Consider the following 13,724-nt stretch of genomic DNA (forward strand, 5'->3'; position numbering starts at 1 on the left):
ATCAAATTAGTTCCAAAGTTACCCATCATCAAACTAGCTCCACAATTACTCATCATCAAGCTAATTCCTCAATTACCCATTATCAAACCAATTCCAAAATTACCAATTATCAAACTAATTCCTCAATTACCCATTATCAAACGATTACTCAATCACCCATTATCGACTTAATTCCTCCATTACACACCTCACTTCAAATCATCTCAATTCTTCAAAAAAATCAGACATTTTTCCATCAGAATGCAAGAAGAGAATCGAAAGAAGAGAGAAAGAAAGCCTGTGCTCCATAGTAATACTATCAATAAGAGAGTGCTTAAAAAGTTGACGAAGATGAGGATTAAGCTTAGCCCAATGCCCAGTAATCTTCATACAAAGTAAAACAGCAAGTTGACGAACATTGGGAGTTTTAGCAATACGAAAATGATGAATTAAAGCAACTTTTCTGCTTAGAGGAGAGAGAAAGGAGAAGAAAGGGAAAAATTGGGGGAAATCGTGGGAAAGAGGGGAAAAAAGAGAAAAAAATAATAATTTTGGGTCAACTTAATGAGTCACGTGCCTAGCACGTGACAGTCAACGCCGGATTTCGGCATTGACTTACCTGAAAATTGGATTTGGTCCTCTTTGTCAACCCAAAATGTGGTCCTTTTAAACAACCTTTTTCTTATTAGGTCCTTCTAAACAAAAGAGACCATTTAGGTGGTCCTTTTGAACAAATTTTCCAAAATGTAATAACAGCACAATATATCGAAAATTAAGGTCAAATACTCCATCACACAGGATGAGATAATTAAGTTAAAAGTTTAGGTTGCATCAAACGTTATGCAAATCACACTGCACACCAAACTTGCACTACATACTTCCTTATAGACTCAAAACGCTAGAATACAGGACTATATCCCATTCATTAGCGAATTCACTTGGTCACTTTCAGCTCCGGCCAGTTCAATCTGCATTATGTTGCATAGTTACACTAACTGGAGCGGGGTCTGGTCTTGGCGGGCATACTGACTATTGGGTTGGAGGGCATTTACTTGGAAGTAATTCCGGGAATCAAACGACTGCGAAGGGACAAGATCATAGTCACTGCCCCCCGGCATCAAACTCATGCTTTGCTGAGCTCTTTCATTTTCAGATATCTGCTATATAATTCAATTTCATGTGTTCATAAATTTGTGCTTTCGTCGTGTTGAAAATAAAGGAAAAGAGAGGAAGGAAGCATATACCCTTGCTCGGAGAAACTGGTTATTGTTATGCAGTTCAATCTCCTGCAGGAGCAACAATTTTGTCAATAAGTCTTGTATAATTTGTACAATATCTAAAATATTGTTCGAAATGAATACATTTATTGATCTCTAGAGTACTAGTAAAAGAAAATTGAGGAAGTCTGATGATGGCTTCTTCCTTTCTTGACAGTAAATCAGTAAATCGCGTCTTTTAACATACAAAGTAACAAAGTATATTGACAAATATAAGATAAAAACAATGTTTTTTCTCAATTAATTTCCATTATTTTTCGTACTTAATTATAATTCTGAAAATAATCTTTATGTGATTAAATTAGAGCAAATTACATGTTTTCAAGTGCTGATATATGATACCTATTTTAGAGATAAATAAGGGGTAGTATTTCATGTCAAATTGCACCACCTCATAATCTCATATTACCATTTTCCTAGATAGTTTTGTAGTATCTTATACAAGCAGTAGGTTTAATGTCTAATTTGTTTTATTATCTCTCTAATCACATTTAGGAATCTTAACATAAGAGGCTAGAGTGCTTTAAGCTTACAAAAGATTAACAAAGTAATGGGTATTGAGTCAAATTCAAACTTAATTTCTTCCTAATTTCTTACATAAAGTGTAATTAGGTTGACATAGACCGCATCAAATTGAAACAGAAATTAGATAGTTCCATAATCAAATAGATCAGATCTTTCAATATGGCGGCAGCATTGTTTAAGGCTTGTTAGTCTGAAACCTAAGAAACTACTAACTCCGTTTTTTTTAGTTGACATCATTTGACTTTTACACTATTCACTAACTACACTTTGACTAGCTTTTGTGATTTATTGTTATGATAAAACATAAGTGCAATCTTGTAAGAATCGTCTCAATGTATATTTTATTAAAATCCACTTATAATTTTACAATGTCGAGATTTAGAGATATTAAGCGTTAAAATAGTGCATTGGAAAGCATAAAAAGAGAAAGTTGTCAACTAAAAAAAACGGAGGTAGTATTAATAAAGGCAAAAGGGTTAAATCAGATGAGTACACGAGACAGGAGTAATTTTGGTGACTATTAGAACATCTAAACAGACTCTTTTAAGACGACCTGTTTGTAATTATGCATTGCACCTAAACTGACATAACAATTAACTCACTGTAAAGATTAAACTTATTCACTTAATCTAGTTATACATTGAAAAATAAACCACTAAATACAGTAGCTCATATGTCAAATAAATTCTACAATATCACTCCATAATGGGGGACAAGTTGGAAGACATGAAGACACCTACACATTGATCAAAACTTTCACGGCTTCTCTTCAGTCACATAATATTCATCAATGCTTATTTATGTATCGTGATTGCTATTGTTTAAACATCTACGGATTACTTATTTTGATAGATGAGTTCTTAATACTATTGTACAAATCATATTGGTGTAATTAGCAACTCAGATAAATAGACATTATGTTTTAATCTGGATCATTTTAGTATAGGGACAGATTAACTTACCCTTTTCTGCATAAACTCGATCTCAGCAAAGAGCAGTTCATTCTGGAAAACACAAAAAAAATAAGGAAAAGTAAATTACAAGAGGATGTCAAAAGAACTGTATTAACATGCCAACTTCATATAGCTTTCTTATCTATTTACCTTTTTGGACCGAATTCTATTAATTCCTTTCTCAAGTTTAGTCTCGAGGTTCTTCAGCTCCTTCATACTTAGGCTGCTCAGCCCTTCACCCATCATATGCCTGGAAAGAAGCCTATAGTTCTATTTCAGTAATGTTTGCTCTAAACATAATACTTCGTACTATTTTGTTAATCAAGGTTTACACAGTAAAATTTACCTGTTGTTCTCAGTTGCAGTTTTGATTTGGCCTCGCAGCTTGGCAGCCTCTTGCTGATAGTACTGCAATTTACAAAATTATATTACACAATACTTTTTTACCTAAAACACATTTCTAGGTTTAGGGAATTAGGTAACTATGATTTCACCATTCTGTAAGCAACTTATATAAATGTTCTTCCTACCAAAAGAAAGAAAAGCGAGCAATCAAGTGAGGTTAGTTAGTTGCATTATACCTGAGCATTGGCTTCAGCAACTGATCCAGCACCGGTCTGATCAGAGCACGCCTTCTTGTACCTGTCAATTGTACCCTTGACACTGCAGCTAAAGAATATCAATTAGTTCCATGACCTTATGTTCCATAAGTTTTTATACTTGTTTTTAATTGAACAATCTGATAAACAACGATGACCATATCTCATGCATACATACATTTAGAAATGATATTGTTTGATTTGGCAGTGGCACAAATTTTATAGGCCCATTGGTGGAGTATTTATACGTGTTCTGGAAATTTTTGGATACTGGTAGCACGGTTAGTATTCATTTAGATTTTTCTACATCATGTAAGCCTAAAATGATCTAAAGAATTCTTAACATTGAAGCAACAAGAAGATATAGGTTGTGAAATTTCTAGAAAATTTGAAGAAAATTCTTGAATTTTCTAGTCATTTCTTTTAATTTTCATATTCAACTATAAATATTGGAGATGGACATAGTTTCAAAAAAATACTGGAGATGAACATTTAATTTAAGCATACAAACACATGCCTATACACAAGCGTACCTATCTATCTTTTGTATATTATCCACCTTCTCTACTACGACTCTACTATTGAGATAATTATTTGGGTGCTCATCATCCGGGGATATTTTGTGAATTATGTCAAATATTAAATTGTATGTCACTTTTTAATATTTATCTTGCCTTTATTTACCCTTTCTTATTACCACTTTTCATTCCCTACATCTGTTATTTATTTTCGCTGCACAATTACTAGAGATAATTTCAGAGAGAAAAAATGGCTTAGGTGAACTAAATAGCTATATTTGGAATTTTAACTCAACATCTCAACATTCTTGACACTAGAAGTTAATAATTTTGACAAAAGACTTAACATGTTATACTCAATAAAAGGATATGTATCGCATTCAACTTCAAAACAAATATCAACGAGTTATCATTCAACAAGAACTTGTTTGACATAATTTCTCTTTTATTGTGAAACTGTATTATTACTTATTAATCATTAACACTATTGTTTTTTGCCATTATATTTTGGCTTCATACTATCATAACATAGTTCCATTAGATAACTAGCAACCAGCAGGTAAGCTAACTAATCTACAAATAGTGTAATTGAAATACTATTATAAAAACTAATCTACAAACAGTGAAATTGAAATACTATTATCAAAAGAGGTGAAAATGTTTACATAACTACACAAAGGAAACTTGCATATGCAATGGAGGTTTTTTTTCTGATATACTACAAATTATGTTAGGTAATTTCACTTATCCATATTTTCTAAATTTAACACTTTAATTATAATCAACTAAAAATAAAATCTTTTATAAAAATACCGTGGACAAAATATATCTAAAACGTATATAAAGTAAATTAGACAAATGAGTGTTGTAATAAAATTAATTTGGTATAGTTTTTCCTCTTTATTAACTAAACAATTAAGTATTTTAAAAGTGTAAACTACGCATTAAATGCTACGGAATGATTAGAAAAAAAAAATGTTGTTTATTTAGATCATTTGATTGAAAGTTGTGTGCTAGGCTATGTATCTAGTCACAATTAATTACATCGTATTCTCTCTTGTGATCTTGATAGTTTAATACTAAAGTATTTTATATATTTTGAGCAAAACATAATATTGCTTAGTTATTAGTAAAATTTTGTCAATAATTATTGATTAAAAAAATATCGATATTTTCTTTACAAAAAATATTTCTACGTTTTAATTAATAATTATTCCCTTTTTTCTCCAAAAGAAACGTCTTTAAATCATTATAATTAAATTTGTAGTTACAATAAATTTATATTGTCACGTATATAGTACCAAACTAGCTTAAGGCCCGTGCATGTACTGTAAGTCTAATTTTTTTTTTTAAAAAAATTAATTATATCCAACAAATAAAATTTGATAAAACATACAAATCAAATATATAGAAATCATAATGTCATAATATATATAAATAGGCAAAGCAACAAATTATCTAAAAAATGGATTTTTTTAGTCTGCCCGAACTCGAGAATATTTCAGGGCCTTAATCAGGTCTAGTGGTCATATTAGTGAATACTTATTTATAAATGTATTTTTAATAAACATCAAAAATCAATCTAACAACAAACTAAAATCTCCAGTAAAATTATTAGCAAGTGCAAACATACACAAAATTACAAATAATATATCACCTTTATATCTAATAAATCATTTGTTAAACACAACATTTATTTTATAGCAGTATATCAGCTTGTGATAATATATACGTATAGTAGTGAAATTTCTTAAACAAAATTGTAATTAGCTTGAATGAATTGAGATTGAAATAAAATATTAGCTAGAGGTATTTGAAAAAAAAAATTTAAGTGATATTTTTAAGTAATTTCTTTAACATCTATTATATGAATCAATTTATTATAACTTTTTTGGCAAAATATAATAATACTCCATTTAAAATATAGTTAAAAAGGAGTTGAGATTTTTTTTTTTTTTTTTTGAAAGAAGTTGAAATAATTATTTAGGTAAATGTATATATATAATTATGAACACCAAATAAAAAGAAATATATAGTTGTCATAAAGATAATATAAAATATTTGAAATGATATTATTATAAATTCAATATTAACCAAAAAAAAAGGTTAAAAAAGGAAGGGGAGTTTTGGAGGGAAAAAACAGCTTCAGAATGTGACATGTGTCACTCACGGTGTCTGTATTAGATTAAGTTATTGATTATTGATACTATACTATTATGTTTCAAAAAAAAAAAAAAAAAAGTACTATTATATTTAAATATACAAAATGAAATGTAATCCGTACGATATACATAGTAAAAGATATAGAATAATATTTAATACAATTAAAGATATGAAAATATATGATTTTTTTTTAAGGAAGTGAATCACAATTATTTGATTGGGTGAATATTTTGGGTAAGGAAGTGAAAACACAATTATTAAAAGAAATTTAATATCTTTTGTAGGAAGCTAATTGAATTAAAAAAACTGGAGGAAAATTACAGCACCAAAAAGTGACACGTATCATTCTTAGTTTTTATTTTACTATTACAAGCTATGAGGCACACGCACATTGCGTGTGCATCACAAGAAATTTATATGGCTCAATTTTCGCCTTTTTCATGAAATATTGTCTTTGTCAAAAACTACCTAATAAAACCCAGATTTTGTGAGAAACTACCTAATAAAAAAAATATTGTAATAAACTACCTAATCAAGGTAAAATGTTGTAAAAAACTATTTAAGAAAAGGTAAAATGTTGTAAAATACTACATATGCCAGATTTCAACCGTTGATCGATCTCAAAACACTCCCGAAACCACCGATTTAATTCCCAAAACAAATACAACTTGTTTAAAATCACCTCCACCACATCTAAACCATCTTTCGACCCCAAAACCACCACCTCTAAGGCCAAAAACCACCATCTTGAAACACTAATTTACCCTCACCAATTTGGAATGTCCTCCAATCACCTCGAAAATAACCTTACCATCTTGAAAATCAACCCTCACAGTGGTTTCGAGGGTGTTTTAAGGTGGATCAACGTTGTAAAATAAAGTCAACAGTTGAAAATCGGTCAAAGGTAATATCATACAACATTTTATCTTTTATTAGGTAGTTTCTTACAACATTTTTTTTATTAGCTAGTTTCTCACAAAATTTAGGCTTTATTAGGTAGTTTCTCACAAATTTTTTTTTTTTTTTTTTTTTGAAAAAATAGGATGGTAAGTTCTTTTTATTTATTTATTATTTTTTTTATGGTAGTTATCTATACTATTATTTTAAAACGGGAAAATTTAAACGAAATTTAGAGTGTCTATGTGTCCTTTTTTTTTTTTTTTCTGTTTTCTTAAGGAATTTTTTTTTTTTTTTTTTTTGGGTTAAAAAAATAATTAATTAAAGGTGAAAAAAAAATGATGTTGATCTTTTTATTTGTTTGGTTCATTCTCCAAACAACGCTTCATTCACTTCCCAAAATCTCTGATGTTTATCTTTTTATTTGTTTAATTTATTCTCTAAACAACGCTTCATTCACTTCCTAGTATTCAATTAATTTATACATCCATTTAAGATGTTATTTTCATTTCACAACTACCGAATTTATCTTTCTTTTATATCCAATCTCTCTTCCTTTCTTTTTACCCTAAATCATTTTTTTCATCCCCAACTCATTCTTAATAACTACATAATTCATTAGTCTAATATTAATTACTTTCTTTTTTACAAACAAAATCAAAAAATTACAATGAAATTCATGATTTTGTATATATTTTAAACTTATTTTCAATTTTTTTTATTCATTGTAGGTTTATGTCAACTTGTGAAGTTCTGGGTTTGAATTGATATTATTTGTTGCAACATTTTCGCAAGCAGTAAGGTGTGTATCTCGATTTTTTTTTTAAGAATAATTTATCAAAATTATAATCATGTGTCAAAACTCACAAGCAATATTAAATTATAAGTGTAGTTTTTTTTTTAATTTTTTTTTTAAAGTTGCATCTTTTCGTTCTTCACAATTTAACTACTTGTATGTTGTTTATACTCTTAATCGATTTTTCATGCACTAATTATAATCATGTATCAAAACTCAAAAGCAACATTAAATTGTACGCGTGGCTATTCTATTGTATTTTTATTTGAACTTTTTAAAGTTTGCATCTTTCCGTTCTTCTCAATTTAACTACTTGTATGTTGTTTATACTTTTAATCGGATTGATCTCATTGAACAAATTAGAATTTTTTTTTTTTTTTTTTTTTTACTTATTTTACATTTTAATCAAATAGTTTGATTGGTTAATTAAAATTAAATTCTAGATCTTCCAAATTTAAATTTTCTGTTTTGCTTCATGTAATGGCATCTAAAGTTTTTGAATTGACAGATATATTAAAAAATATGAATAGTAATAGGCATGAAATTCAATGTTGTTCAATAGTTGCAATCCAATTTTTGCTAAGCTAGGTAATTTTGAATATAAAGAATTATTTTTCAAACATACATTCATTATTACTCTGTAATATTTTTTCCCCCTATTTTCATTTTTAAAGGCAGACATAACTTAACAATCCTCCCATTAAAAAAAATTACAAACAAATCTAACCCGTGCATTGCACGGGTTGAGTACTAGTTTTTTTTTTTTAAAATGAAGGTAATTTTTTAAATTTTTTTTTTAAATAAAGATAATAAAAAAATGAGATGGGTATTTTTGGGAAGAAAAATTTATCACCCAAAACCCCCTTTCACTTTACATATTATTACAGATATATTATATTATTAATAGTCAAATAGTATAGACTCTCCTTTCAACATATCTAGTCATAACTCTAACCCCTTAAACAAAATGTTCCCAGGAACTTAGTTATTCTGCTTTTTTTTTTTTTTTTTTTTTTCATTTTTCCTCAATAAATTGACTTTTTCCAGCACATGTCCTTAAGCATTTTAGTTATTGGGTTAGCATTGACACATTTTGAAAACACAAAATATAAATTGTTTGCCTAAACCTTACCCATAGTTTATTTTTTATTTACATTTTTCTTTTCAATTATTGCTGCTAAACAGCCAAAGAAGAAAAGCGGAAGATGGGCAGAAACACTAAACAGCAAAGCAGAGAAGATGGAATCCAGAAAATCAAAAGCTTGGATATCAATATTGCAAATTAAGGAGTAAAGCTCTTGAAAAAATCCCACAAACGAAACAAATGATTATAGAAATAAATTCTACAACTGACTAAACGACATTGAGTACAAGTATGAACAAACAATATGAATAATTTCATGAAATGATTATTACATCTAAAAATAGATACTTACTTCAGTAATTATTTTAGTCAAATCTATCTTGTAACATAGTCCAACACGAAAAGCTATACAAAACAGTAATTTGAATGAAAAGTAAGAAAAACCTCAGTAAACTCAACTTCAGAGTTCAGAATATTTACTGTTTGATGTGATGTAATTTAGTATGATATGACCTAAATTTATAATATTTAATGATTTTATAACATCCAATTTAATTAAAAAATTGACTGAACTCTCTCGAATTGGGTGATACCTTAATTTCCTCGAGTAAGTGATTGGCTAAGTTCTGCCACGTTGTCATGTGGTCCAGTGATATGATTGGGTAGAATAAGACTAGTGAGTTGAGAACTGAGCCACGTGTCAGAAACCCATTGTCCGTTAGATATTAACCCACTCGATTACCCTAATATCCAAGGGTTTAGGAATTTTTTATTATTAAAAAATGATTTTTTTTAACACAAATACACAATACGATTGGAATACTAAAATTAGTCTTTTCCGAATTTCTAATTTTCTATCAATCAATAAATAAAAATAAAAAATTGAAGTCTGACCACGTGATAGCAGCCGTAGGTGTAGGGCTCTTTCTTCTTCCATGCATGGATTACACAAAGTCAAGCTTGTCCATACTCTTTCTTTTCTTATCTTTCTCTTTTTTTTAATAAAAATAAATAAAAAATAAAAAATAAAAAACTTTTATTTCATCCTAAGTAAATGAAATTCAAGAATAACAATGTTGAAAGTAGCTGTAAAAGATGGTGGAGAAAAAGCTATAAGTATAAACATTGTAAAGTGGTTGCTAAAAAATTTCCACATACTACCATTTTGGGAAAAAAATTAATTTAACTTTTACTATAACTTGTCTTTTAACTACAGTTACGACTTTTTTTTTAAGGATCTAAGTTACATAGTTTAAAAACTTACGTTTTGAAAAAAAAAAAATTAAATAAGACTAATTCTTTTGGGTAGGTAATAAGATCTACTTGAACGATTATAATAAGCTGCAAATACTTAGATGAGAATGAAATAGGACTAATAACCGAATTTTATGATGACTAAATATCGTCTTAATTAGAGGATGATGCAAGTTTAAGTACAAAACGGTGACCACAAATTGAATTATCTAACGGATTTATATACAAACACTCTTTTTAGGTAGCTTTGGTAAGAGTACATAAATTTCTTTGAAAGGCATGAGTATTGTACAAAAATATCTAAGCAAGATCTAGTCTCAACACACCCTAATTTTCCCTAATAAAGTGAAAGTTTGTGAAAAAAGGATGATGCAATTTGATTGGTTCAACACACTCTGAAAAAAAACAGCAATGTTTTTGTTGTTTTTGCTGTTTCAGACTCAACAGTGATGAGATCATCAAAGAGTGAGGTGGTTCTTTTTTGTTGAAAGAAAACGGTAAATTAAAAAATTAATTTTACCCAATTTTTGTTTTGAACTCATAGAGAAAGTAAGATCCTTTCACAATTTAAGAGGGTATTTGTACAAAATAAAAATTAATCAAATATATGTATATTTTTTTCTTTCACCATTTGAGTTAGAAGAGTTACTCTTTGTATTGGAAATCATATCACTACACTAACCTTTTTCTCTTTATATTTGTCAGATTTACCCAAAAACATTAATAAAACAAAAATTATTAACTAAAAACACAAAAGATTCCTCTTTTTCTCAAATTAGTCATATAACAATTTAAATTTTCAATTTCATTTTAGTTAAAGCTCTCAATCTATTGTAGATGGCCAATTTTAAGACTTAGTGATAATAACCCTAATTATGAAAAAAGAATTATACATATAAAATTAAAGGGACCAAATCTGGCAAACTTCTTCTAACTTCTTCTGATTTGTATTATGTTTTTTAACTACTAGCCTTTGTTTTGTTACAAATTTAGACCCACTTTGCCAAAAAAATGAGTTGTGTGCAATAAATTGAAACCCTCAAATATGTCAAGTGGGTGCATTTTTAAGCCCTAATTTAGGCTAATTTATTGACTTTTACAAATACACATCACGTGTAACCAACATATTTTCATCAATATCTAATTATAGGCAAGGGAATTTAGTTACACACGCTACGTGTTAGATGAACAAAATCGAAAACATTGTGGTGTTGTGTTGTGTTACATACTGCTCTATATAATCTTATCTACTAGTAGTAGTTTGATTTTTTGAATTGGGGTTTCTTGAACACAAACTTTTGTGGGTGTCCTTTTGTTTTAGCTTTATGGGTAAACTGACATGATATTAAGGAAGTGTCAAGAGATGGGGGTAGACCGGTAGAGGGTTTTTCGACGAATCAGAATGTGACAGCTATGGGCGTAGTAGGCCTACCCCTCTTCTTCCAGCATCATAGATCATGGGCATATTTGTACTTTCACTTAGAGAGAGAATATACAAAGTTAGCAACAATGGAGAAGAGGGTAAGATGGAAAGCTGATCTCATAGTCCTGAAAACTTTCCCAATTTTTCTTACTGTTTTAAAATTTTATAATGATTCCCATTTATTTTAGGTCTGATTTTTCTATGCCAAAAAAAATTGCCAAATTTCTGTTATTTCCTTGTATTACAACCAGATCTATGTTTCTGTCAATCAAAGAAGTAAAAGAAGGCCTTATTTAAAGAAATAAAAAGGGCATCCCTTAAAGCTCTTAACAGAGAAAAAAACAAAACTGAAAGAAAGAAAGACAATTTTAATTTCTCTAAGATATAACCCTTATTTATCATCTTCAAAATTTGTCCAAAATATAAGTAAATTCGTGAATTAGTAAAAAGGGAGGAATTATGTTGAACATATACCTATGATTAGCATACTCATAGAGCCGGCCTCGGCTCGAAAAGACAATAAGGGCAACTTCAGCATCACATAAGACTGATAATTCATAGGCTTTCTTCAGCAATCCATTCCTTCTCTTGCAGAAGGTCACTTGGCGATTTGTCGTGTTTTCGATCCGCTTGATCTCGATCTTCCCCCTTCCCATCTTTCTTTGGCTTGAGGGTGAACCTTCTTCCATAACTTGTGTTGGGAATTCCATGATTTTGCTAGTTTTTCTGAAAGAAAATTTAATCATATGTTAACATATTAGCTTAATCAAAAACTTATAACACCAGTAAAATAAAATCAATAACATGTACATCATTAAACCAACATAATATCCACAACATTAATCTTTTCATTGAGCTATCTAGATAGTTATTTAGTCATCCAGCTTAGTTCAACTAAATATGCTATATTCGAAACTGATTTACTAGCTCGAAATTTCATGGGATGGAAAGGGAATAGAAATACCATAAGAGGCGAAACGAAAATTAAATAGAATTGAAATTTGGAATTGACTAAGCTATTATTTTAAGCTTAATCTCACCTGAGGAAGAAAAATGAAGAATTAGGAAATATAATATGTCTGCCTCTCTTTTTCTTCCCTAAAATTCTGCAACAACAGAAAAAAAGAAAGAAAACAAATTGGAAGTGAGTTTGCCCTTCTAGTTGGGTATTTATAAAAGTAGAAACCCATTTAATTTCTCAACATTTCTATTTAATTCTCACAAAGTTTAAAAAAAAAATTAAATGAAAGAAAAATTATTTTTGTTACAAAATTAACCCTTTTATTATACCCTTTTGTATGAAAATGGACGGTTTTGGTTGAAAAGAGAAGGCTAAAAATGGAAATTCACATAAAAAATTTAGACTCCATTAACAGCTGAGTTTTTAACTTTCTTGTGACTGGAAAAAATAAAAAGGGGTGATATTGGAGAGAGAGAGAGAAAGGAAGAATGGGAATTAAAAAGAGAGAAAGGGAAAAGGACTTGTGAAAGAGGTATTATTAATGGGGTGAATGAGACGTTGGTTCAGATCAAGGGTTGCGCACTCTTCCTACTATACTTTGCTTATATATGCTTCCTTCGTTTACCAAAGTTCGACTATACTCTTTTTATAAAAATTGAATGGATGTAAGAAAACGGTGGATAAAGTTTACAAGTGGGTGAACATATGTAAATACAGTAACCCATAGTCTAGGTAAGATTAGATAGCATTGCAAACTAGGTTTGACAAAATTTATACTAATATATTAAAAGGCGTTTCTAACAACGTCCACGTGTCACATAAACTCTCCTCACTACGACACGTCACCCATACAACTACTTATAACGCCATGTGGCTCTCCCTTCCATTTGTTTTCATTACATGTCATGCACTTATAATAATAAAAAAAAGTTCACCACAAGATTTGAACTCATAACCTCTAACTCTAGAACTAAGTGTCTTACCACCAAAGTATGTGATTTTTTATATGATCTTTAGAATACAAAGTATTAATGTGTAACAAATGACAATATAAACAACAAATTTCATTACAAGAAAATTGAATCATAAATTAACAACATATATTATTGATCAGTTCCATGTAATAATCTGGGACATCGTCCGGGCCCAAAAACTTGTGAAATAAATTAAAAGTGAGCAGAACTATATAAAAGACACCATTCGTTACAGAAAGGAAAAAAAAAATTAGAAATAAAAAGGTATGATGTATAAAATAATTTGAATGAGTAGTGAAATTATTAAATTATTTCAGGTGT

General features: G+C 29.2%; 1 protein-coding gene across 2 annotated transcripts; it reads right to left on the minus strand.

Moving 5' to 3' along the window:
- Positions 1 to 912: 912 nt before the first annotated feature.
- Positions 913 to 12,886, minus strand: LOC145579252 (floral homeotic protein AGAMOUS-like). 2 transcript variants are annotated; one of them, XM_081636500.1, is made up of 9 exons: positions 12,759 to 12,886; positions 12,509 to 12,574; positions 11,943 to 12,194; positions 3,316 to 3,397; positions 3,081 to 3,142; positions 2,885 to 2,996; positions 2,744 to 2,785; positions 1,224 to 1,265; positions 913 to 1,136 (listed from the first exon to the last, which is right to left on the minus strand). In XM_081636500.1, the coding sequence occupies exons 3-9, from the start codon at positions 12,176 to 12,178 to the stop codon at positions 966 to 968; spliced, it is 747 nt and encodes a 248-aa protein (XP_081492626.1). In that variant the 5' UTR covers positions 12,179 to 12,194; positions 12,509 to 12,574; positions 12,759 to 12,886; the 3' UTR covers positions 913 to 965. The 2 variants fall into 2 exon arrangements, with proteins under 2 accessions (XP_081492626.1, XP_081492625.1); XM_081636499.1 differs by lacking the exon at positions 12,759 to 12,886 and having other exon boundaries at positions 12,509 to 12,611.
- Between the last annotated feature and the right edge of the window lie 838 nt (positions 12,887 to 13,724).

Source organism: Chenopodium album, chromosome 14 (assembly GCF_948465745.1).
Source record: "Chenopodium album chromosome 14, dcCheAlbu1.1, whole genome shotgun sequence".
Classification (NCBI taxonomy): Eukaryota; Viridiplantae; Streptophyta; class Magnoliopsida; order Caryophyllales; family Amaranthaceae; genus Chenopodium; species Chenopodium album.